Consider the following 27,544-nt stretch of genomic DNA (forward strand, 5'->3'; position numbering starts at 1 on the left):
AGCCTGGGAATGCAGTACATTGAGGCCTATTCATAGGCTTCTGGCATAGCCCGAGCTTTTATTGCATGGTGTTTTATTATAGCCAAATCCTAGTCTCCACCCAGTTTGTAGGCACTGTGCTTATTCTTTTGAATCAAGAGAGGTTATCACCTACCTTAATCCATGCAGCAGGGTGGATTAAGGACACCAATGTGCCTCAGGATTCTCAAAGAGGATCCTGGAAACTTCTTGTTTCTTCTTTTTTGCTGTCTTTACTAAACTCTATTGGGCCTCAGTAAGGATTTGCATCTGAAATGGGCAACCTGGAGCTTTTCTCAATGAAGACATCAGATCAAAGTTCAGTTAGTCAAGGCCTTTCTAAAACATTAAGGGGGCTTGGAAGTACACAATAAAAAGATGAGCTCTGGCAGAGATTGCAGTAAAAACACTCTGATCTGTAATCCGGATAAAGAATAGATTATAGGCCAAAGAACAGCCCCTGTTTAAATTGTTTTCAGGATCCTCATTTTAAATAAAGGTACTTTTACATAAAAAATTTTGAGAGTTCAGTTTGCTGGACCTCTATGTTGTGCTATGTTTCCTTCTTTAAAATTCTAAGTTGCTGATACATAAATGAAAGCTGATTTACAGAACCTGTTCTTTTAGTAAAAATGATATAACTTTTATAACTATGTGTTGGCCATTTTATTTCTTTTTTAATGCTAAATTAATAATCTGTGATAAAATAATGAAAAGTTGGGGTTTAGTTTGGTTATTCTGTTTTTGTAGGAAAGATACTGCAATGTTCTTATTAGTTATATTCTCTGATAACTGACCAGGCCTAACAGCCAGTAATTAAATTATTTCAAAATATTTACTCTAAACCAAATTATACTAATTGTAACAGTGTAATATTCATAGATCACTCCGAAAGTAATGCCTCCTATTTATGTCCACGAAAACTCCAATCATTACAAAGCACACAGCACTATTTGATAGATGAAATTCTCAACTATAAAACATTCTTTTTCACCACCATTAGCCATATTCACCAGTAATGGACAAGAGTCTGCGTGCCACACTCACTACAGCAGTGGGAGCGACCCACTGTAGGCACTTCTGAAATGCACCACCCACCTCCTCCCTGTGCTCACATCCACTCTTTGGTCTCCATAAATGTTCAGCAAGAATCAGTGGATGTCAATGGGCACAATTTTTTCCACGTGCTGGCATCCAGTGGCACACTTCTGCTTCATCCACGCTTCCATGACAGAAGCCATTTTCTCAAGGGCCCCTTTAGTGCCATACCACCATCTGCCTCTGATGTCATGGGCCAACATCATAAAATAGGAGGCATTACTTTCAGAGGAGCCCTCCCATATGTGGAAAAATGAAGTATACAATAAAATTGTGGAAATACATAGCATGCTTGCTTTCAGAAAGCTAGCTATAAATACATGGCTATATCTGGCATGACTATAGTCTTTTCTGGTATAGTGTTTATTTTATTAACAGCACCAACTTTAATGAAAATCAAATGCTTCATGTAATATTTGGAGCTGAAACTAAATAATTTGCTGCCTAATGTGCAGAAAAAAAATGTTGCAATCTCAGTGTAATAATTCAGCATAAAACATACCTTTTGTCATTCCTGTTTATAGCAAGAATAGCAAATGTTGAAATTCTTTCTTCCTTCCTTCCTTCCTTCCTTCCTTCCTTCCTTCCTTCCTTCCTTCCTTCCTTCCTTCCTTCCTTCCTTCCTTCCTTCCTTCCTTCCTTCCTTCCTTCCTTCCTTCCTTCCTTCCTCCCTTCCTCCCTTCCTCCCTTCCTCCCTTCCTCCCTTCCTCCCTTCCTCCCTTCCTCCCTTCCTCCCTTCCTTCCTTTCTTTCTAAGCTTCTCAGGTTTATTTTTCTATTAATTGGAGATTGTGATGTGATTTCAGGAATGACAGGACTCTTGCTCAGCAGTGGTACTGGGGAAGCATATTTAAAAATTGCTTACCAGTATTCCTTGATCTCTGCGCTTCCGTTCTCAGTCACCAGTAACACTAGAATCATCTTCTAGTACATATTTTCCTTATTTTTAATAATGGTAATCATTAAATGCAGAAGTAGGTAACGTGTCTGTAGGAGAGTGTCTGTTTTGTGTCTTTACTTATCACAGATAATCATCTAATAGATTATTGTAATCGCTGTTGCTGTTTCCACAGACCAGCCCAACAACATCTATAAAGTTTGGACATTATTATGATGTTTCTAAAAAAATGTCTCCAGAACTGCTTCAATCCATAAGATGGCACAGTTTTTTCCTTCCTGACGAATTGCCTTTAGAGCCTAAACTAAAAATGTGGTAAGTTGTAATCCCATGTACCTCTATTGTGCATTCACATTCTGAGTGCACCTTAGTTGTAAGGAATATTTTCTCATCTACACTTGCTGTGAAAAATCTTGTAGCCAGATATTGCTCACAGGTATTTCAGCTGCAGTTCCCATGTCAGCACTACATGCCATGAATGTCAGCAAAGCTACTGTGGCGCAGAAGCAGCTCAGTGTAGTGACTCCTCAGTGGGAGGAAGCAAGTTGGCATAGGCAATTAAGGCAGACATTACTAGGACAGCCTAAGACTCAGCTGAATACTCAGTTCAGCCCTACTGACAGTTGACTGTGGGGACTGAGGAAAACTATTACTGTCTGTCTATGAACTACTCTCTGAGCACCATGCCCCATCAGCTTTCATGAATGTGTGTCAGGTGGCTTTCAGGAATATGAAGATAACCATTCACAGTTTTTAGGGCTAAGACGACAGGCCATCCTTGACCTACATAGCTTAGAATGCTGTATCACATTAGTTTATTATGTGACTTTACCTCTTACATTCTACAGCTTCACCTAAGGAAAGTCCAAAACAAACAAACAAACAAACAAAAAAATCTGTGAGAAGAATTACTCTAATGATGTGTCTTACACAATACCCTAAATTCCAGAGAAAATCATAAACTCTTATCTGAACAAATAACTTACTGTACTTTAAGTCTACCAGTAATGAATTAAGGAAGACCAAAAGAAAGTAAGTGACAGCATCAAAGACTTGTGTTAGCCTGTGGCAAACACATCCATTGTATTTTTCTCAGAGACATTTCAAGTCAAGTCAAATGTAAGATATGGACTAGCAGTTTCTTTGTTTAGCACAGTCACTTGATTTATAAAATATCTAGGTTCTCTAGATCACCATGTATAGGGCCAACTCCCAGAAGCAGTAGTAGAGAAAGCTTCATTGCATAAGATTTTAATTATAGTAGGCCCTAATATAAAAACTGAGATTTATAAAATAAGTGTTTACAGAAGTATTTACAGAAGTGTGCCTTTAGAGTTGTAGAAAAGCAAAAGCCAAGACCCCAAATTTCTGTGTCATGCATTCAGATATCACTGATTTTAGTTTGATAACATGTATTCTTGCTGTGTTATGTAAAAAAGTAGCTGATACACTTTCAGGAAAATAATTCATGTGTATAGTATAAAAAACAGACTTTACCTTTTATGCTTTTGATTTTATAATCTAGAAAACATGTGGGTGATAAACTGAAATTTCATGTAGATGCGCCAAGTACTCCTGTTCTACTCTGCCATGATAAGACTGTACTGTTTTTGTTAGCATCCTTCCAGAAGACTTTGCCTCAGAGGAAAATGTGAAGCTGGGTTTAGATGTAGGGTGGGGATATATGGCCTGTGATGGAATAGTGGAAGTTCTTTAGGTAAATCTAAGAGTCTTAAAGCAAGTTAAAAACTGACATGGCAAGGGCAGTAACTCTGTCATCTGCAGTAAGTAGGATGGGCAGTAATGAGCTACAGTAAATTGTAGCAGTGGTAGTATAGGTGGACATAAGGAAATATTCTTCTGATGATTAGCACTAGGAGAAGTTACCTTGCAGACACAGGCTGGGGGTGCTGTAGAATCTCCATCACTGAAAACTTCTAGGGATAAGTTAGGTAAATATCTGTCAGAGATAGTTTAGACATAGTTCATCTTGCCTTAGGGCAGGGAGATAGACTACCTGACCTCTTGAGGTCCCCTTCATCTCTGCCTTCTGTGACTCTTTAATTCACATTAGTCAAAATGTATTAAATACGTTACCAGTGATTTCTCTGCTTTCAAAACATCTATGCTTTTTCTGAATTGCAACTGGTTTACGTTGTTGTTTTTTTGTTGGTTTTTGTTGTTGTTTTGTTGGGTTTTTTTGTTGTTTTTTTTTACAAATATTGAGATGAAAATCAGAGGAAAGCATTCTTTTCTCAAGGAGCAAAAACAAGCTCTCAATCCTATACGGATGCAGTGCTTCTGGCTTCTAAAGCTAGCTTCGGTATATCACAGAAGGGTAAAAATTTTCTGTTCTCTTGATTAACTAGACAATGCATTAAAAGAAAGATTTAAGTGCTATTGTTAACCCTTCTAAATAGAAGTCAGTAATTTGTCCCACCGAGAGCTAGATCAGGCTTCTTTTACTGCCTCTTACAGTGAACTAGGAACACAGACCTGGCTGGTTAGAATGTCTCACTCAGAGGATGTCATTTCTTAGACAAAAGTTTCCCTGACCTTATGGCCTTACCTTCATGGCCCAAGAAATACCTGGCAGAGTAACTCTTATGATATGTATGGTACTGCAAAAATACTGTAATGTATTTGGGTGAGAGTAACTCAAAGAAGTATTAAAAATGAGAAAGAAACTTTTAAAAAATGGTTGCAAGAATGACTTGAGATTTCAGCAGATCACTAAAAACATGATTTTTTTAAATGTTCTCTGTTTATGCGAAGAAAATGGACAGAAAAAGTGTTATCACTGAAAGATAATGTTACACAAACCTTTCAAAGTGAGGAAGTGCTTTTAAATCTCATATTGTAACCCAGACTCAATGCTGTTGATTTTTTTTTTAAATCTGAGAATGCATTGCTCTTGTCACTGATACAGTGATAGAGGAGGAAGTGGAAACGGATAGTTTTACCTAGTATATAATTTTCCATAATTAGATGATGTAGTTGTTGATGGATGACATCTTTTTGTAGTATCAGAAATAGCAAACAAAAAAAAAAAATTAAAAATTAGCAAATAAAAAAAGTGAGAAAAAGATTTTTTCCATCTTCTCAAAATGCTTCCTCACCAGTTTAGTTAACATGATCCATTCTAAATGTTTGTACTGTAGCAGAGCACAAAATGATTACTTTCAGGGTGAAGTAAATTGCTACAGCCATCTAACTACTGCTATTGCAGGAGCACCTGAAAATATGCAGCCACTGTGGAAAGTGCACCTGATCCAACATATACTTTCTACACAGAGCTGGTAAGCTCTATGTTCTGCAGTGACTTAGCTGAAAAGGACCAAATCATTTTGGTGTTTCTAATTCTCTAGCATCAATTAAGAAAGCTTTGGACTGTTCTTTAGTGCATACACCCTCTGTAATTGCATCTACTGTCTGGTGCAGAGTCATTACCGTACTGCTTTTGCACGGTCAGAGGTTTCAGGGCTTTATATGGGCCAAAAACTTCACTCTTCTTAGAAATCACCTACCTATATCCATGGTGTTGGCTTTCTATCTGCACTAGAATTTGGCATCCTTCTGGACTTGCAAAGAGAAGAGGTTGTCTGGCTGACTGGTTAGTCAGATCTCAGCTACTGACTGGCTTTTCACTTTGCAATTACAGAAGGCCATATTGGAAGGTTCTGTACATCACTTAACTTTTGGAGCAATTCTTTTTTCTTTCTTGTGTTTTTGTGCACATGCTTGTGTTTGCTCACTGAAGGAGCGAGATGAGGAGTACCGTATTTGCTCTCCTTTTTGTAGTTCTGGTACATAATGTGATGGCTAACTTAGATTACTGGGTCTCCTTTTGGAGAATTACTCTAGGTGAGTGGAAGTGCATTGTTCTGTGATAAACATTAACTAAAAGCAGATTGAGAAGTCCTTTTTCATAAAGTAGTAATTGAGAATGGATGTTTGATGCAGAAGAAAGCATCATCCCTCTCTTCCTTAGCTCAGTAGCTGTTAGGGCAGAGCAGTTACGTACTGGCCTTAGTCATGGGACGGGGTTAACAGGGCTGTGCACCTGATAGCAGCTGTTTACAGTTGCTGTTGCTAGGATATTCAGGTGTCCTTTCTGTTGCATTGCTAAAGCTGATACTTAACAGGAAGGCAAAAGTACCATCTCTGATAAGTTAGTGCATCACTGAAGAGGCTTGCTTCCTACCTTCTGCTTTACTTCTGTTCCCATTAAGTTGTAATGACCAAAAATGAAGTGTGATTATTCAGGGAACTTAAATAGTTAAGCTGTAGTTTTTCAATAATACTCCTAAATTTTACCTTAAGAATGTAATTGCTTTTGAAAAAAAAAAAAAAGAATTTGTCTAGAGTCTAGATTTAGAGATAAATTCAGATAAAACAGGTTTAACTGTCTTGGCTAATGGGGTCTCCATATACATAATAAGGCTATTTGTCATACCTTTGATAGCCTAACCTTTGTTAAATGCTTAGAAACTATCAACAGCAAAGTCAGAGGCTCTTTTGTAACCAGGATACCTTCTTGCCAGCTCCTGCTTTACCCATTACTAAATTGATAAACAACAAAAAAAAAAAGAGTTAAGAAAAAATTGTTTAAACTCATTATCAGAATTAAATGGTGTTTAGTAACAAAGCCAAAAAAAGGCTAGAAATTGCAGAATAAAAAATACCTTATTTCCTTCCTCATATATTATGGCAAACATTGCCAGAAGGGTAATGCAACCTGTTTTTATAAATAGCGTTTCCACAATATTTTTTCATGTCCTTATTTACGTAGCATAGTTCAAATTCGAGGAAGCCAGTAATATTTTAGCCAGAAGTAGAAGAGCCACTATTTTTACATTCAGGAGAAAAAAACAGAAAAAAAAAAAAAACAACCCACAACCTGTATGCATCACATTATTTTCTTCAAACCTCTCTTTGCTGCGAATTTTGTGCGTAGATAAACATATCTTCTATGTCTTTGTAAGTCGTTTTATGTCTGTTTGTTTTTTAATTTTTGAATTCTCTGATTTTGGCAATAAAGCAATAAAGTTAAGCATTTTATTCTTCTGTTCATTTTTAAAAGCAAGAATTGCAGAATACACTCTGACTTACACTGTGGATAGCACAACAAGCATTGTAATATTATCCAAAGCAAAACAAGCGTTAGGCGCATCCCTGGCTGTGGCTACCAGGTAGTTGGAAACTCCATCCCTATTGTTGGTGGACAGTAGTTTTCTGTCATTCCCAAGAGGATAAAGGAATATCTAAAAGGATACACAAGTGCTTCTTGTTATTCTGAAGCTCTGCAGATTTGCTCCAGCTCTGGCAAAAGAAGGAAGAAAGTATTGCACTGTATAAACAAGGATCGTGTCGTTCTTAAGTGAACGCTTGGAGAGAGAAAACATTTTGTCTGATGTAGATGCTAAAGCCTGTTTTCTGGCCACCTACTCTGTAAACTTAAACACCTAAGACAGAGCAGGTATAACATTGGACACCTGCTCCTTTTGCAGCTAAGTGATAGGAAAATAATCCATTTCCAAAGTGACACTTTACTCTTGTGTTTGAGATACTCTGTTTTGTACAGCAAGGCAGATGTTACACATTAAAAGTCACGTGGAGATGTGTATTGCCAATTGTTAGCAGCTGTGAGTTTCATACTTAGTATTAAAGTACTAAAACTAAAAGCAAATAAATTGAGTTTAATTTTGAAGCTCTCTCCTTTTATTTCTATATGAAGTGTCATCTGAATGGTTTCTGATATTGAATATTTTAAAACTTGGAGTTATTATGAAAATAAAATTATTTTAATTTGATTGTAGGCACCGATAAATCATCTTGGGGTTAGGGTTTGAGTTGACACTGTTCTTCTAAAAGCATTACAGGAGCCTATGGTAAAGAAACTCCAAATACTCAAAAATTCTTTCCCGTGCAAAACTATGGAAGCAAGCTTTCTCGTGTCAATTTAGATGTTCCGTAGTAAAATCTCAGCTTCACTCAGGAGCCTACCTCAAGTCCAGGCACAAAAGCCAGTATGCTCTTGGGGATTTAAGAACTAGTATGTCTCTTTTTAAAGTGAACAGCTGGCTTGATTTTTTTTTTAAGTGAAGATTAGGACTTTCTGTCCTTTGCCTTTGTCCCCTGCCTGTGGACTGGAGAGCATGGCTAGAATGAGTCTGAAAAAAGAACAAGCATCAGAAAAAATGCATTGGAGGAGCAGGAACTGGAGGCTGCGAGACTTTGAGAGGAAAGTCTGTTAAACTTTCATCTGGTTTTAGCTGCCTGAGTGTAGGCAACAGTTTGCTTTAATTCTTTTTTTCTTTAGGTCTGGGGGTTGTTTGTTTCTTTGGTTTTTAATCTTAGCAGCTGTTTTCCAAATAACACATAAACATAAATTATACCTCACAATTCCATTGCGTTGCAAATGAAGGAGTGCTAACACCTGAGTGGATGGATACAGAATAGATCTATAATAGAACAGAATGAATTTTATGCTCTGTTGTGGTATCAGAAAGATTACTAAAAATAAAAACAAATTATGCTAAATGAACGTTTTAAAGTAAGTGGAAATTTTCTGTTGGTTTTGATTCTTGTAGTGTTTGTGTGTATGAAAGATACAAAATAGAAAGTCAGCCCTGTTCTCCAGGGAACTGACATACTCAGAATAAAAATTGAGTAGCTGTTTGTCTGCTATAGAACTTTAATGCTGTGCTGTAATGGTTGCAGCTTTAAGTAACTACATTAAATCATTGAACTTAAACATGTAAGTGAGCCTGACATAATTATCTTCATCTCTAAGAGATTTACCTTTCACAGAATATCTGAATGCAGAACTAGTTAACGTGAACCAATCACAACTGCTTTTAAGGGCTGCTTTATTCAAAAAGGGTTGTTTTTTTCCTTCTGTGAGACACTCCTACACTGAAAGCTGCATCTGTTTCTATCTATTTTTAATACAGCTATTAGAGAGTATGTGTTACTAAACTATTTCTTCTTTCCAACAGTAATATGAACTGTGGTTATGCAAGGCTGCTTCAGTCCATTCAGAGTGTCATTTGCCAGGAGGGATTTGATGGCTCTCATCCCCAGGTACTGAGCACATTTGTACTCTGCTATCATCCTGAACTGAGATTTTCTGAGTTTTTAAGGGTGGCAAAAGAATGTCCTGGAAAAATTAACAAGGAAGAAGCTGTTTGAAGCTGTTTCTAAACATTGTGGAAGTAAACAAGAAAAGTAACTGGAGATTGTGCCTCATAATTTAATGTGCAGTTGGAGCTTTTTCCTTTTTTTAGCAGATACGCAGAACATTTGAAAAAGAACCATTAAGTCAGGATTACTAAAAAGCACACTCTGTGCAATTAGCTAATAAATGGTTTGCCAAATACAGTGAAATTAAATAAAATGTGCTTTTCACCTACGGAGATCTTTTTTCGAACCATTGTATTAGCAGTAATGTGCTCAAGCTTCTTGAGTCTGAACATTTAGACTTGCAGATTCTTTCAGTGCTGTGAGTGGAGTGAATTTTTTAATGGGTTAAATGGTGTGTAATTTTAGTTCAATTTAAGTATCAAAACATCTTACTAGACTTGTGAAGATCACTCCACATAAATCATCACAGACTTGAAAAGGTCACTTTAGTTTTCATAACCCATACCTTGGGTAATCAGAAATATTCCAAGTCCATCAAGATAGAATTGAATACCTTATTTCTAGTTTGAACAACACCCTCTCCCCTGTTTTTAGGCATATCAAATAATATGCCACTCCTTTCAAGATGATGTAAATGAACTAAGTGATGTTGAGGCTTTATTGATAATTATATTCCTTGTACAACAGGAATATTACTGGAACACAAGTTGATTAGTACAGATAATGTCAAAACAATACAAGACTGTGTGCCACTACAAGTTTAATATCTGAGAAGTGCTTTTTGTGTAGAAAATAACATTGGAGTGGATGTATTCCTGTCTAAGAGTATTTATAGAAGCATTATCCACATAGAATGCTTGCATTTAAATTTGTACCATTAGCTATTTGTGCTGTGTCCCAGCCTGTCCCCTCTTCTGCCACTCCCTGTGGCTGACATCTCCACTGGGACTGGAGAGCTCATGGACTGCAAAAAGCAGCAAGGGACCTCCTCCTGAAGGGATGGGGCTGGTGCTTCCTAGCTGTCTCACCAGCCAAGTCTGACAGGAAGGCAGTGCCTCTGCACATTCCTGAAGTTTGGGGTTTTTTTTTAAGTTTTAAACAAAATAAAGATCTGTGAGAGACGATATTTTTTTTCTTTCTACAGACAAGGAAATGTTAAATATTGTGGGTAGTGGTATTCTGTACTTCTGGTTCATTTTTTCAGAATCTTATTAGAGCCAGTAAAGACCGAAGAGCAAATAAAAACCAGGCAAATTTAAAAGTGTATGCAAATGTGTAAGTCTCTAAGGTGAAGCTTTAAAGTTTGAAAAAGGATTCTTTCTCAAACCATTTTACCTAACTAGATGGCTGTTACCTCTTGTACACTCTTTTCTCTGCCAAAGAAGACAATGTGTATGAATTATTGAGTGCAACCTATTACTGCTTGATTATTTTTCTAAAAAAGTTTCCCCCTTTCCACATGCACTGTGTTTCTCTAAATGCTCACATTTCGTGCATTTGTATAGTATATAACTCACACGTCTCCAAGTCCATCCAGAGTTTGATGTTGTTTTGGCCCAGAACACATCTTGGAATATTTTATGTTCCAAATCCATGCAAAATTTATCTGTTGCTCCATAATCCCTTCTTTAACTTGAGTCTTGAGAAGTAGCTAGAAGTAAGAACAGTAGAATAAGAACCAGCCTGTGTCTTTCTGTGACGGACCTGTGTTCTTTCCTCTGTGTTATAAAAGCACAAGCATTGAAGAAGTGTGTTAATCTACGTTCTTCCACCCAAAACGATGCTCTCTCTTTTGGGTGGGTCCTGTTGGAAGTTTGGGGAAAACTACAAGGGTCTAAATCTATTAGTGAGGAACTGAAAGAGATTTACTACTGACTTTAATAGATCCAATAATCACTGCATGTGAGAGACAGAAGACAACACCTCTAGTGTTAAGTGCTTTTCATATTGCACAGCATAAACTTCCCAAAATCTTTGGGGTCTGAAGGCCTAGAAGGATGTTGCTTTTTGGGTCTGAGTCCAAAGGAAATGTTTGACCTGACTGGTAAAACATTCAGATATTTCTTGCTACTACCCAGGGCTGACCGGGTCCTTTTCCCAAGTGCTCAATCAGGTGTTCAGGCCATGACTCAACACTTCCCACCTACTGTTTGCTGACATAAGTTAAGATCTCCTGTCTGTCCTGTATGATCCTTTGAGCCTTAGGACAGTAACTCTTAGCGGCACTAAGCTACAGGAGGGTTGAAGTTTACCAATGCAGTGACTTCTCAGTTCACACTGTCTTGAACATCTTTACTGAGAACTATGTAGAAATTCAGGGTGTGAATCACCTGTAATCCAGAAATCGGAGCATCAGTTTTTATTGTATTCTTTTAATTTGATTCTTACAATCTCTCTGCAGGTTTTTTTTTACTGCTAGTCACTAATGTGAGTCCTTTTTACATTTGGCATGGTTATGCATGCTCATTCATCTCAGAATTATTTTCTTTTTATAATACTTGGTAGCAGAACTTTCACAGGCAACTTTTTTTCATTAACACTTCTTTGGTATACTTTGGAGCTCAAGTTTTTGTGTAAGAAAGGAGAGAAATGAGAGGAAAAACAGTAATGTTTTAGGATTCTCTTTCAGAATATACTGTATGTAACCAGCTGGTTAGCTTTAGAAATTGCACATTAGTAGTTTTGCATTTTTCCACGCTGACCTGTTATTCTTGTATTTAATTATCTAATGTAGTGTGTTATCCAACTAGTAAAAAAAAAACCAAAAACATTCCAACTGTAATTTTCACCAAGATCACCTGAGATTAACTCGTGATTACCTGAACTACTGAATTATTATGGGTATTCATTCTATAAATTGTAGTAGTTTCTAAAATTGTATACAATGTGGTATTTTTCTCCTAATGGTTAAAAAAATAACAAGTGTTGTGTTCTTCTTTCAATAGAAAAAACAAAAGAATATTTTACGGATAGGAATTCAGAGTCTTGGTTCCCTGCTGTGGGACGATGACATTTGTAGCACCAATACTCCTGAAGATATTCATAGCATTACAAAATTTCTGTACATTCTACGTGGCTTCCTCCGAAAATCTTTATCGGCTTGTATCATCACAGTGCCCTCTCACCTTATTGAGGTAAGCCATCTATCTCTGCTAAATGTTGTAGTTGATGCTACATCGGTTAGCAAAAATTAGAAGTTCATGGGGAAAAAATAAACACAATTCTAAAAATTGAGGAAGCTCTTTTGATTCAAAGGGCAAAGTTAAACAACGGTGGTTTTCCTACATTTCTGTGGGACAGTCATGCTGCAAAATCAACGAGCACCTTAGCATAAAACAGTCCTAAATAGTTATTCCTTCTATCAGTCATAGTCAGAAATTTCGAGCAGTATCAAGCAGAGAAAACTCTGCTAGGAAACTTTATTTCTAACACATTTTTATACCACCTCAGAACACAGTTTAGAGTTTCAATACAAGGCATTTTAATCCACTGCCTTCATCTGTCATACACATCAGGATGATGTATGACTTTGTTTTTAAAGCCAGGAATTGAAAGATACAGGTTTACTCTTTAATATTCTGGTTTGTTGGGAGCAGAAACAAACCAGGTATTATTCATTACTGATTATAATAAAATAATATGGAATAAAACCTCATATTATAAATGGTTCCCTTCATCATAGAAATGAAATTTTCATTGTTGAATTAAAATATTGTATTATGTAAGTAAGTACATCATTCTCACATACATACTGCATTTTTAAAAAGTGTTTGAGTACCTGCTGATGTTATTTAGGTGAATACCTGAACCACATTTTGTCCTGCACAACTCCATCCCTTTACTTACATTTTTTAATATTAGATGACAGTATGTCTTTAAATAGGGTGATAGTAAAACTTACTGCAATAACTGGAATTTGTGGATCTAAAACTAACTTCCTTCTTTTGAAACACTGGGATTTCCTGTCTGTCACTGAGACATAGAACCTATGTTATTATACTTTTTACATATTTTAATATATCAGTGAGAGAGATCATATTCTACAGAAGTCCAGAAATGTCTCTGGAGCAAGTTTTTCTAAGAAACAAATTGAAGGATATAATCTTTTGTTTTTCTGTCGACTTATCTGGGGAGTTGTTTTTGTTTTCCTTTTGGTCAATTCTCTATAAATCCATTCCCCCAGAGTTCCTATGAAATTATGTCTCATTTTGTAAATAACTTCTGATTTTGAATTTTAACAGGATTACTTTACAGTAAGTGACAGAATATTCTGAAGGGGGAAAAAATGAAATGTGGTTTCCCAAATCTTCACAGCCTTAAACAAATTCAAGCTTTACTTTTTGTTGTTGTTGTTTTTAAAACTGTTAAACTTCATGTATCCTTCTTTAAATACTAAACTGTGGAGAAAACTGTCATTAGGAGGAGCAAAGCTGCTCTGAGGGTTCCTTATACCCCACATTACTCAGTTCCCAGAGCCCTGCTGTGTAGTTGTTCCACTCTCCAAGAAGCCTGTTAAAGAGCCCCTGAGAGCATGTGTACAGCCCTCCATGTTAATAGTTAATTGGTGAGGATGGCAAGATGAGAGGACAGCCGAACATGTGGTCTCTCAGGCTCAAGCCGTAGACAGACCTTTAGTTATAATAACAGCAGCTGCTCACATTCTCACAACCCAGCTACTCACCATTTTGTTGCTGAGGTTTCTTACTGGATGAAAAAAGTAAAGAAAATATCTTTTCAAGAGGACAAGAGAGAGCATTTGTTTGGTGTTTTGATGGTTTTTTGTTTTTTCCTAGTGTGTTTCTGTATATGTATTTAATTTAATCAGAATAAGTTGTAGCATATGCTTTCTCTGTTAAATCTTAAAGCCAGCTGAAGGCGTAGGAAATGCATACTGTTATCCTGAAGATGTAGTAAATTCCACATTTATTCCCTGAACAATTATCTGTATCTGCTGTATTATCTTTTGCTTCCTGACTATATTAATTAAGGGAGTCTGCAAGTAAAATCTTCACATAATAAGAAAATACAAGATTTCAAAATGTGAAGTGTTACCAAGTTATCATGTTTGCATAATATTTACAGAGAAATAGTTGCTTTTGAAAAAATAGTTTTCATTCATATCTCAGGCCATGCCTTGTCCCTGACAGCCAGTTACAGTTACTCTGGTGAAGAAGAAATAAAACTCACACTTGACACTACTGAATTTCAACAGGGACGATGCTATTCCAATCCAGCCCAGATAGTCTGTATTGCTGTGTGCATTTAATAAAGTACTTATCTGTGTAGTTAGTGATTCGCTTCCTTTGTATATTTTGCCAAGTACTTGTCATGTTGCTGTGTGACAGGGAGTTTGCAAATTAAATCTGTGTAGCTTTTTTCTTTCAAAAAGTTTCATTTTGCCTGTACATTTCAGAAATTATATCTTTGTTCTTGGATGATAAGACAGTGAGATGAAGCTCCCTATATACCTCGTGTTCTCATTGTTTTGTATATTCTCCCATGCTGCTTTCTTAATATGTTTTTAAGCAGTCTCCTTTTTTTCAGCCATAACTCACAGTCGTGGAGTACAATAATGCTCTTATTGTTTGTTCACTTTTTCCTACATGCTTATATATGCTTTGTCTCTTCAGTGTCTGCTGAACGTTAAACAGTGATTTTGTTTGTGATGCTTTTCCCTCTGTGCTACACATCTACCAGTATGGATCTAATCCACCTAGTTCACTGCTTTGCATTTAGTAAGTTTGAATTGCATTTGTCAGAATATGATGCTCATTCCCCCAGTTTGATGGAACACTGAATGTCTTCGCAGCCTTCTGTAAAGATGTATTTTGGGAAAAGACACAAATTTACAAAGAATCTGGTTGTGTACAGAGTTTTTTCAGAGTAAGTTAATGAAATTGTAGTCCCCTAAAGAGCACAAATTCTCTGTTTTATTGATGAAAGTGCAGTACATAAAGAAAAACAAATATTCTATTATTTTCTCTATCACAAAACCAGAAATACATTGTTCTGGAAGCAAATTTCAAGAAAATGACTTTAAAAACTTAACCGATTAGAAATTTTATTCAGATGATAACTGACAAGTTTTTCTTGATTGATATTTTCTCCTGATTGAACATACTCTTATTTTACCCTGTCTGTCAGGTAATAAATATTGAGATATTTATGAATGTGATTAAAACAGTTGATGGAAGGTTATTTGTCAAGGTTTTCTACTGCTTCTTGAAAATGAATTGTGCCTCTGAAATAAGATGGTGCATTTGAATAGGGTAAATTAATTACATTTTTAAATCTAGCAAAAATGATCAGGGTGGGCAAATTGTACAGGGATTTAATTTGTTGTTGTACTTTCCAAAATAAGAAATATTATCAAAACTAGAATGGACTCCTGCTTTCTGTATTTTGACAATCTGCATTTTTAGTACATAGTGTTAAAAAAATTATTCTACAGAATGTGATTTTAACGTCACTGTTTTATGTTCACAAAAAAGTTGAAATGTAAAATACTTTCATAATTCCATTCTCCTTATTTCCAACTCTGTATCACTTAAGTAAACAGTCAAGTTCATGAATATGTATTTTTTAAGTAGATTATTGTTTCCATTTGAAGACGTGTAACGCTTTCATTGAAGCCACCCTTTATTTTGAACGTGAAGCTGTATTACTGGTAAGGACTAACCACCATATTAGTCAGTGTGTACCAAGGGAAATTAATTGACTAATGAAAAGTCAGTATGGATAAGTCGCAGAAGTTACAGAACCTGTCCTCTGAGTCTGAAGTCCTGCTTAGTATTTTCGTTATTTCATCCAGCATGTTAAAAAATTGATTTCCTGCAATATTAATGTTTTGATGCTTTGAATTAACCGGGGTGCATAAATCACTGTATGTTTCAGTGTAGAAAAATTCAGAAGCAAACCTTTTTGCATTCATAGCCTTTTGAGTTCACAGTGAGAGCTTTAGCAGCTAAACTTGAAGTCAAGCAGTCGTGCTTTAGAATCCATTCAAATACAGAATTGTGAATTTCTCGGTTTGAAATCTGTATTCCTATGGCAGGAGCCAAGACTGCATTCCCTAGAACTCTACCTTCTGTGAGTTCACAAGTGTAAAATGCTCAATAACCTTCAGGTACATTTGTGAATGTAAATATTAAGCAGCAACTGTATTAAGATTAAATGTCACGTATTTTTCTATATCATTAGTTGAATAGGCTTTCAAAATCCTCTTCTGAATAGAAACTATGGAGATGAAATGGTCTTTATATTTTACTATACTGTTGTTTGTTTTTTTTCCTTTTAGCTGTGGCATACTCAGTTGTGTGAAAGAAGTACAATTTAACTTCCATACAAAGAAATGTTGAGAGTCATGAGTTTATGGCAGTTATTCTTGTGTTTCTCATATAGTTTTCAGATGGGAATATTCTGTTTTGGATATCCTGGGCATTCATAGAAGCATCTTAAAATTATAATCCAGTAGCAAGTCCAAAGACACCTTAAATATATATTAAAATATAAATTGTGTAAGAGTAAAACATTTTGCTTCTAATTTCTATTATTGTTCATAGCATTTACTTATCAATTCACAGAGATATTTTCTTTTCATAAAATAAGTTTATGGCTGCCAAGAGGCTATATCTTGGCTCTGCCACTTCTGATTTGGTAACAAATACTCATTTCAAGCACAAACACATTGTTCATCTGAAACATGTTTTTGCACCCATATTAGCTGTCTTTTACCTAGCTATATTATGTTGATGACTAGTCACTTTTTGGGTTAAAATGTATAACTAAAAAAGCCTTCTCATTTTAATACGTTACAATTTAGAACACTATAAGCACGTTCTTATCACCGTAAGCATCAGCACATATTTAATCACAAAATTACGCTTCCATCATGATTATGTTAAACTTTAAAATGTGATGAGTATATGCAACTTGAGAATATCTTTTATTTATGTAATCTGAAAATACAGACATTGAAACTTCAAGAAAAATGAGGTGCTGTTTAATACCAAATCTTTCAAATGCAGTGTTAGATCTAAACAGTTAAATATCCCATCACAGTATGAAGATAGTCATCTGTTCAAGCATATGGAATCTTTTGGCTTCTGGACTAAGTAGTTAATATAATGCCCAGTGTCCAGACATGGACACAACTGTTATGGAAGCAGAAGGGAAGAGGCTCATGTATTGAGCCCATTTGGACAGTGATAAGTAAAGATTAGAAGACAGCCTTTAACACAAGACAAAGTAGTCATCTGCTTTAAGCAAGTAACTCTGTTGGAAAATGAAGATAGATAGTACTGTTTTGGAGCAACACTAGGTTTTTCAGATAAGTAGAACTAGAAGTTCTTGAAAAAAAGCCCCTGTGCATGTTGTATTAACTAGGGTTTTTATCTGGTGCATTTCAGTACAAAGAATAATGATTCAGTGTTAGTTTTATAGTTAAAATATTGCTTAAGTATTTTCTATCCTAAGTGTTTTTCAGATCACTTAATATAGTATTTCTGTGCAGCATTTGCTCAGTAATGCTTTTATATGAACTTTTGGTGTTGTGCAAAAACCCAGAAATTTCAGAATCTAATTTTACATCTTTTTATTTAGACCTGCTCTATTAATTACAATGTAATCATAATAAAAAGGAATACTGCATCTTTAATGATGTTTTTGTGCCTGTGTAGTTAAGCTTTAATGGCGGGGGAAAAAAGAAAAAAAAAAAGATTAAATTAGCCTTGTAACCTCTTTCTCTTCCAGACTGATGATGGAAAATAAAAGCTCTTAGCCACAGAATGTAACACTTAGAATTAATATTTAATTAGACCAGCAAATTGTACACTGTGGCTGAAAGCTTCCAAAGAGTTGTTAGTGCCACAATTGACCTACAAGTTTAATAATAACTCACTTCTAGGAGCAAGTGCCAGTTCAGCATAGTGGAGCCACTGTAAGAAAGTCCTGTGAGATTAAAATCAGCAAACCAAATGGCAGGCGAGGATTCCTGGGATGGAGCCTTCTGGAAGGCTGGGAGCTGGAGTAGCTTTTCAGCCAGGTTTCAGATGAGAACAGTGGGCAAAAAAAGCTGATCCCTCCTGTTCTGGGAGCTTCTGGTTGTAGGCCAAAATCCTAGAACAGATTTTTTCTAAATGTTCTTACTGCAGCTATTAATTCATTTCACAAATCAAATAATGAATGACTTATCCTCGTGTTGTAATTAAGCTTTAATGCAAAAAATAATCCCCAAATTCCTTGGTCGTGAATTTGACTCATGGAAGAAGAACGCTTTTGGTATGATGTGTGATTTTGTATGTTTGTGTTGCATAACCTTTCATTTTTTGTCTTATTTGATTTCTACATAAAAAAGGTTCTTGTTATCTCATCTGATCTGATGAGCAGTTTATCATAGTATTATGAAGTATATAAATTAAATACAAAATTTGCACACACTGTAAAATATAATATTTTGAAAATTGATTAGTTTAACATTACCTCTCATTCTGTGAACAATTACAATGTAAATCCAATAACTCTGCCATTAGACACCCACCTGAGCCTTAATCCTGTGACAAATTATTCTACTGAAATAGGGCACCATAAGTTCAAAATTGTGCAAACACAGAGCAACAGACTGAGGAAGGAACATTCTGCATTATTTATTGGCTAGATCCTAAATAATTAAAGAAATGCCTACTCATTAGTTAAAAATTAAAGCAGGTGAGGGCCTTGCCAGCAGAGGGAGCAATCATGTCTTTCCTTAGGTTCCCATCATTTCCAGCCTACCCATCATTTCCACCCTACCTCTTCTTATTGCCCAGCCAGTATCCCATCTGGACATAGCTTTGCCAGAATGCTCCTGATGACAGCTTATAATTTCATACTGAATAAGGGATTATTTTTTTAAATGATTTTATTTTTGAGAACGTTGCACTTGATTAAAAATGTCAGATAGATGTTCCTGTTGATGTTTGTGTGCTGTTAATTGAAATAATAGTGGAGGACTCTTTTGGTCACCTGTATGTAAAAGGCAATTGACTGTTTAAGGAGTTTAAGTTGCAGCAGTAGTTAGCCTGAATTGGAAAGCAAACTGCAGTGCATTTTTTCAGGCAAAAAGACAACAGAAGGCACTCTTAAACCTTTTTTATTTTTAATCATGAATAATTCCCAGTATAATCTTAGGATTTTAGCTAAGCCAGTTAGTCTCAAATACGTTAATTTCACCGACTTTGTTATGGCTCTCAGGATTTGATAACGTGATTCCCATTCTTTCTATCTACTTTTACATCTGTATCTCCTACACCATGACCAACTAGTAGCATTAAATATTTTAAGTAGTTACTATTATTTAAAAAATCTGTTTGAATGGTCGTTTAATCTCCGAGGTATTAAAGACAAAAATTAACACAGTTTTTCATTCACGTGCTTTTATACTAACGAGACAAACATTATCATAGAATCGTTTGAGTTGGAGGGACCTTTAAAAGTCATCTAGTCCAACTCCCCTGCAATGAACAGGAGCACTTACAGCTCAATCAGGTGCTCAGAGCCCTGTCCAGCCTCACCTAGAATGCCTCCAAGGATGGGACTTCCACCACCTCTCTGGACGACTTGTTCCAGTGCCTCACCACCCTTATTGTAAAAAACTTCTTCTTTACATCCAGCCTAAGTCTCCCGTTTTAGTTTGAAACCATTTCCTTGTCCTGTCACAACAGACACTGCTAAAGAGGACCAGGTAGTGTTCTGGGGAGTTGCTGGGCTACTTTCAGCCCAAATCATGTACTGATTTCTGTCCAATTCCTCATCCTTTGCTGGAGAAAAAAAGCAGGAGGACCCAGTCAAGCTTATTTCCTTTTGAAACTATGCTAAAATCAAAGCAAGAGCCTTGCTTGCCAGAGCAGTTCCTAGTCACTTGCAGTCTGTACTTTCAATTCATGAGTGCTGTTAGAAAAGAAAAGAGATTCAGTTCAGAAAGTGTCACCCTGTGGCAATCCATACATCTGTCACCTTTTGCTGCTAGATTTTCAGCACCCAGAGCTTTCAGGACTTTGGACTCCCATGCCATTGTATTTTCATGGCACCCCAAAGCCAGTCACTGCCTTCTAAACCAAGCCTCAAATTAATGGAAGTAGGCAGGGCTTCAGCAAAAGATAGAGTTCGCTTCCCAGCGAACAGTTGACTGGCTCTTGACTCTGGACAACTCATGACATCTTTGTGCTTGGTACATTACTTGTAAATGAGGATTTGTTGATTTTTTGTAAAGCCCTTGGAGATCAACAGATGGAAATTTTTATTTAAACTATGCAGTCTTTGTTCTCACTTTTGTGGATCTCAACAGCAACTGTTACTGATTTGCTCATTTCATTTATATCAAGTCATCGCTCGCTTGGCTGCAGGCCCTTGACAACGCTGTAAAGAACCTCTCAGGTCTTCAATGGCAAAACAGACATACATTTTATTCTAAGTACCAATTGCTTTCTGGCACTTAATTATTTTTTAACTAAAATAATAGACAAGTCCAGGTCATCTATCCTCAGTAAAAATCCAAAGATATTCTTATAGTGTGTGATATTTAGCTTCTATTTCATGACTGATCATTTTTCTTGAATATTTAAATCCAGGATGTTCAAATGGGATACCTTGTCATCCACCTGCATCTGATATAATTGATAATAGTCATTGCAGAGTTCCCATAAGAGTGATGGTGTTTCAGGTGTATGAGAAGGTAACCATGGCTCAAATTAAATTTTGAGTTTTCAGTGTAAAAAAAATGCTAGTTCTAACTTGTTTCACAGTTGGAAGACTCTGAGCTTTTGCGAACTACCAGTGCAAACATTAAAAAAAACCAAAACCTGGAATTAATACATCATGTAACATATTGACCAACAGATGCTTTGTCACTTCCTTCCCATTTTTGTATGTTGCATCTAATTACCTGCTTGTATCTTTGCTACATTTCCTTTCTTTGCTACTGCAACTTGTATAGAAGTCTTCAAAGATACTATTCATTGCATGAAAAGTTCTAATTTAATGTAGTACATATCAACGAACTGACCAAAATCAATGCTTCTATGATTTCATCCATATGAACACATATTTATGCGTGTTCTGTTTCAGTCAGTAAAATTCTTCAAAGGTAGAAGAAGATGCAGAATATTTAAATGTGGACATATCCTCTGTGAAGGTGTTGGAAGTCTGTAGAAAATCCTTTAGATATATTTCCAGCAAAGTGAGCTTGTCTTCCATCAAAGACATCACACTTCGATTTGGTTTTCACGTGATAACGATACAGTTTTCTAAGTACCAAAATTTCTTAATGTAACTACTGTTGTTCATCTTGTATTCAGTGGTCTGAGTAAGCATCAATTTTATGTAAAACCTAAATTCAAAGTTCAGCTGGTGTGTGAAAGCACAGAAAAAAAGTGCTGATGACTTGGAATTAGAGTAAGTACACAAATTTTGACTTACAGATTTCATTAACTGCCAATATAACAGTTGTGGCAGGGCATTTATTAATCATTTATTTTCAGGATTGGTGAATAATGAAAAAGCACACAAAATGTATCTCTGTAAAACTAGTGCAGTGGCACAATACCTCACTTTATTATTATTTTTTTTACCAAGATAAAAGGTATGGATAATTCTGTGATTTTAGCAGTAGTAATTATGAACAAATGGTTAAATATTTAAGCCGTACCTCTTAATGTTAATAATTTATCTTTTCAATTCCAAATCCTGTGGAGATTAAGTAGTAATGACAAGTGGTAAATATTTGTGTGTCGTGAAGCCATTACCACTTTATTGTATGGTAATGTCTCAGAAAATATGAAGAATGATTACACCTATTGAATATCCAGCCAGTATTTCATTGCAGTCCAATGTGGTTGCGTATATTATAGCACTAAGCTACTTCAGTGTCATGAGTGAGTGCAGCAGAGACAAAAAGGGGGCAGCCAGTTCTTGGGTCTGTTTTGAAAACCTGAATGCCAAAATTTGCTTTATGTTCACAAGGATGAAATCACTGTACATTAACTTGCTCACTCGACCTTTATTTTCGAGACCTTTCAAACAAAGCATCAAGATTACTGGACTCTCAATTTTAGGATTCATTGTATTAACTTATAAACAAATGTTTTTAAATAAAAACAGTGAATACATTAATTAATCAAAATTAGTTAAGGGTACAGAAATCAAATGTAGCCTTCACTATGAAAACATAGGCAAAAATATCTCTTTGAAAACAGTCTTCATGCACCTCATTTTCAGATTGATGTTTAAATCAATCTTATAAGTCTGTTAACATATTGATGAGTATACAAATGCTGATATACGAAATCCATGTGACTGGGGAGTTTTAACAGGTGCTAGTTGGATTTCAGTGTAGATCTGAAACGTTTTTATTTTCCTTTTAAATTTGGAGATTTTTTTGTATTTTCCACGTAGGAAAGTTAAACCTGTTCTGGGAAAATTTTCAACTATTTGAATTTGTTTACTGAGAATTTAAATGCTCCTTTTACATAAATTTTATGAAGTTTTTAATTTCTTTGCAATCTAACAAAATAAAAACAGGAGTACATATCTCTGTGTTTTAGACAGTTTTTGCCAGGAAGTGAGAGGAGAAGTAGGAATTAGAGCAAAGCAGAAAAAGCAACCTTTTTTTTTTTTTTTTAGAGTGGAATTCAGATGAACCAAAGTTGATTTGATAAATAATAGTTATGATAAAATTGTCCTTCATTAAGAACTCAATCCAGTAAAAATATGTAGTTTTAATTTCAGTGTGTAAGTTTGAGTATTCAATCTCTCTGTCTGTTTGCATTGGTAGAACACCATGCTTTGTCCTCAGATGTGGAAGATGGTACACTGCTTTATTTGCAAATAAGTGTTTCTAAACATGCACAGATAATTGCTCAAAGCTCTGTAGATTCTGCAAATAAATTAGTAGGACAAAACAATCTTTTTCCATAATTGCCTTTCCCTAAAAGCTGGTTAAACATGTATGTACAGTTGCCATTTACATATCTAAGTAGCTAAATGGATTTTCTTCCAACAGTGTTTTGAAAGTGCACTTCATTTGAGCTCAAATATTACAAGTCTGAGCTAAAAAGAAAATTCCTGTCTAAAACAGTGAACGCTAAGTAAGATATAGAATGAATGCCCAGCCCAGTCTGCACATCAGGGTTGCTACCATATTGTTAGAATAATTATATTTTGGCTGAACTAACTAATTTAGAAAACCTGCAGTGCATCTTGCAAGACCGCAAACTTTCCAGGACTGAGTCGGTTGGTTTTCTTTAATTTATTTATTTCTCAATGTAATTTACAACAATACCTCTTCTAGTTGCCAACAAACTCTTTCCTTGAATCCCCCCCATTCCTGGCTTCCCTCCTAACCATGTCCTGGCTCATCTCCAGAGCTGCCAAGTTTCTGCCAGAAGCAGGAGGTAGATTTGTATGGGGCTGGAGGAAGATCTGGAGCTCTGTTAAATTTTCAAGCCCAGATGGGGCAACATGATTTGTGTGTTTATGTCAGTATGCCATACATCACAACTATCTGTGTGCTGACGTCAGCTTTGATTGGGCATTAATGTGCTGAACACTGCAAACTAGAAAATACACGATAGATACAGATCTATGACAACAATGCCACATAAGCAAATGTCTATTTGTTGTGGCAATTCATTGTGGAAAATATTTCCCAAGATACACTGCATTAAGCCCAGAGAATATTTTGACACACTTTAAAAATAACAACAAAATCAACATAGGCGAACGGATTACAATTAAAGAAAGCAAACTATTCAGAAGAAGAGCTGAAACCAACAAGCTGAAGTATGTATATCGCTAGGTAAATATTGAATTGCTTTAATATTTCCAATCTAGGACTAAATAGGAAAGATGCTATTCTTAGGATTTACAGCACTTGTAATGATGAGGATGCCTAGCTGATGGTTGAGCATCTTTCTACCTACAGTTTTTGTAACCCTTGTTGGTTAAAACCAGCAAGCAAAAAGACTAATTAACAGCAAATTTTGTTACAAACGGTCTAATTTTTTTTTTTCCTATACTAAGAATTCAGGTTAGCTTCCAGAAATCACCAGTATTTCCCTGTTAACCTATATTACAGTGTAATGTTTCTTACTTACACAAATAACACCCAGCAACCTGCTGAAGAATTGACAAAATAAGGTAATTTCAAGTTTGTGGATTTACAGAGGTCACTGGCTACTTCAGATTTATGTTGTCCTTAAGTGACTGACCCTATAAAACAATGTGACTAAGAGTTTCCATTAGAACACGATATGCTGTCTCTCCCTTCCTAGAAGAGGAACTAATTTGCAAGTCATCTTTAATATTTCAGCGGTGGATATAATTAGGGCATGCAATAATGAAGTGTAAGGCTTGATCTGGAAGCAACATTCTTTTACCTCAGTTCACTTGCATCATTGCTCAGAAAAGGAATTCTGTAGTATTATATTATTTTATCTTTACATGTTGTTAGACTCTGCAGGTAAAACTGAAGTCCTCTGATTCCATGGGGATAGACCGTTTTGGCCTGAGCACAAGTAGCAGCTTTGTAAAGAGACCAGTCCAGAGGATTTAATGCCATCTGGCCCATAAGGTGGGGAAGGGAGGGGGTATGGAGGTACCAGGGGACTGGCGGCTTTGGGCCTTGTACCCTGAGCAGATTGGTCTGTGCAGGGCAGGCCATGGTTACAGCATTCACCTCTTTGGCAGGAGTAGGAAATGGTCACCTTCTGCATCTGCCTCATAGGCTTCTCTGTGGCTCTGTTGTTGAAAGCAATTGATGCAGTGCTCACTATTTTAATAAGCAAGCATGTCGGCATAATGCACATATTGCAAAGACATATCTAGCATCTCCCCTTTCTCTACGGTAGCAATTGCTGTGCAATTTTTTATTTAAAATTGAAAAAAATGTTTAAATGCACGTTTTGCACTAAGTGTCAGTCACGTAGTTTGCCAACAGAAGCTCAGAATGTACAAAAGTATTTAAGTAAGATTAATAAAAAATACAAAATTCTAATGTGGAGCTACAGAGCTGGTTCTTTCCAGTTGGCATGGGTGTGTTGTGAGGCGATTACACTTGATACCCCCGTTGCTGTGATGGGCACAGCAACAACAGCCATCGAGAAGAAGACTGTGCCAGCTGTCCTGGCAGTTTTGAGATTACTGTTTCTTTACTTGAAGGACTGTTCTGTTTTTTAGCAGTTTTGTCCCTTTTTTCCTTTTCTTTATTAAATTGTGACTTCACCGAAGCCCTCATAAATCTCAAATATGTTGAGAAAGGGTAATGCAACTTGATGCTTCGCTGCCACATAGCTTGTAAATATCTGCAATGTTAACTAACACTTATCTTAGAAAGATTGTGAAAATATGAATTTAGTGCTGTTGGCTCTATAATATTTTCTTCGAGCCAAATATATTTCTCTTTAGGCACAAATTTCCATCTATTTTAAGCGAATAAAACAGCCTGCCATCTAATTTCTAGGTATCGATGACCTACTTTTTCCTACTGTTTGTCATTGAGAAGACCAAAGCTTACTCCATGAACATTAATTACTTTTTTCATCACATACGATGTGTATTTTGTTTCCATGTCTTACAGAATAAAGCAATTATGGAACGTGTAACAAACTTGTCAGATATGGTAGTTGGTCTTGAATCATTTATTGGCTCTGAGAGAGAAACCAATCCATTATACAAGGATTACCACGGTAAGTTCCATCTTTAGCAATGCGAAAAGTCTGCCCTGAGTGTTTCTAGGGCACTTAGCGGTTTTACCCTCCAATTGGGTATCTGCTCTAAAGCAGAATTTGATTTCATTTTAGAATATGCCTCTTAAATGTTCCTCCTTGCTAACCAGTCTTGAGTTAGGAAAATTTTCCGTAAAGTGCATTAAGGCTGCAAAGGAAACATGGCAACTCCTTGCATGTTGTCAAGCCGTATTACTGAGGCATGGCTCAATCAGATGTACATCTCAACAGGCAGGCTTTGGGGAATTCACATGCAGAGGAGGCTTGGCAATCATCTGACCAGTGAGCTGAACTTGTCATGAAATCAATACTTCTGATCTGACGAGTTTTAAGTAGAGAACATGGAAAAACATATATTATATTAAAGGGAATAATCTGCTGAACAATGTGATTATATATAAAGTTTCTCTAAAAATAATGTGCTGTTTTGCAGCTTTCAGTTAGAGCAGCTATGCACTTACAGAAATGAATGTGGATGTATGTGGCATGTAAAATGTGAAACTAATCTTAGCAAAAAAGCATGTAGCCTTTCAAGTGATTTATCTTCAAAATGTGTAATGGCGTTTAATCCTGTATTTTTTTTTTTTCCCAAAGATTCTGTAAGCTGTTTCAGCAGAACTATTTAAATTTTAGAAGATTAGATTAGAAGTTATGCATAGCCCAAGCAGTGAATAACAAACAGTTACAGCTAATCCAGAGCAGCGCTCGGAGCGTGCATAAATTACAGCTATTATTATTGTGATACTACTGTAGTTCCATGGAAACCTTCTGCTGAAAGTAAACTGCTTACCAAAACTGGCTGTAAACATGTGAGAGCGTGGCAGTGCACAGCAGAATGTAGAGAAACATCAGCAAGAATGATGTTGAGATACCACAGTGTGTATGCAGGCTTTGAGTAATAAATGAGGGGGAAATGTTTTGACGAAGAAAATAGCACGTGTTTCTCCGTCTGAAAAAGGTGGATGAAAAAGAAATTCTAAAGAAAAGCTGGAATAATTTGCCTAATTATTTTCCCCGTTGTATAATCGTGATGTGGCATTTGTTTATGCTAACATAATTCTGTCAGTTTGATACCGCTTTTCTCAGCAGTCAGGAGATCTTTTTAAGACAGTGTGCTTTTTAGCAGTTATTTCCTATTCTCCTGTAAAAGCTTAAAAAAAAAAATCATTTTTGGTGCTTCTTAATAGAATTCTATAGCAGTGCACAGCTTTTGTGAGTTAGGCAGCCTTAACAGTCTAGTAATGGATATTTGTAATGATTTTAACCGTGTGGGTTATTTTCATCTACGCTCATGTTTTAGGATGATTTATTTACTGCAAATGATGGGAGTTTTTGTCATTAGTCAGGAAAAGTTTGTTTAAATTCTTGCATTATTTAGCGAATTCTGCACTAGTAATTTTGTTAAGGTGTCTGTAAATGCAGAGGGTTCAGGAGTCAGTAAAATAAACAATGATATAAATTGGCTGTAATTAAACGTTAAAAAATAAGAGGTAAAAACAACCCTTTGTTATGCCTGCTGCTCCTGCACATAATGGTTGTACTCTGAACTCAAAACTGAAAGGAACATTTTTTTATGCTATCAGATTGGAGGCAGAGGTAGAAGGCTTACATATTCGGAAGCCAATTAT

General features: G+C 36.0%; 1 protein-coding gene across 4 annotated transcripts in view; it reads left to right on the forward strand.

Annotated features, from left to right (window-relative positions):
* Window positions 1-27,544, forward strand: part of ELP4 (elongator acetyltransferase complex subunit 4) — a 124,193-nt gene that overhangs the window by 25,538 nt on the left and 71,111 nt on the right. For all 4 annotated transcript variants that reach the window (XM_052692465.1, XM_052692466.1, XM_052692464.1 and 1 more), the window contains 4 exons: window positions 2,189-2,328; window positions 9,015-9,099; window positions 12,105-12,293; window positions 25,769-25,877. In XM_052692465.1, the coding sequence (XP_052548425.1) occupies window positions 2,189-2,328; window positions 9,015-9,099; window positions 12,105-12,293; window positions 25,769-25,877 (523 nt within the window). The remainder of the gene's footprint in view (window positions 1-2,188; window positions 2,329-9,014; window positions 9,100-12,104; window positions 12,294-25,768; window positions 25,878-27,544) is intronic.

The sequence above is a fragment of the Tympanuchus pallidicinctus genome, unplaced genomic scaffold (genome assembly GCF_026119805.1).
Source record: "Tympanuchus pallidicinctus isolate F22 unplaced genomic scaffold, pur_lepc_1.0 scaffold3, whole genome shotgun sequence".
Lineage (NCBI taxonomy): Eukaryota > Metazoa > Chordata > Aves > Galliformes > Phasianidae > Tympanuchus > Tympanuchus pallidicinctus.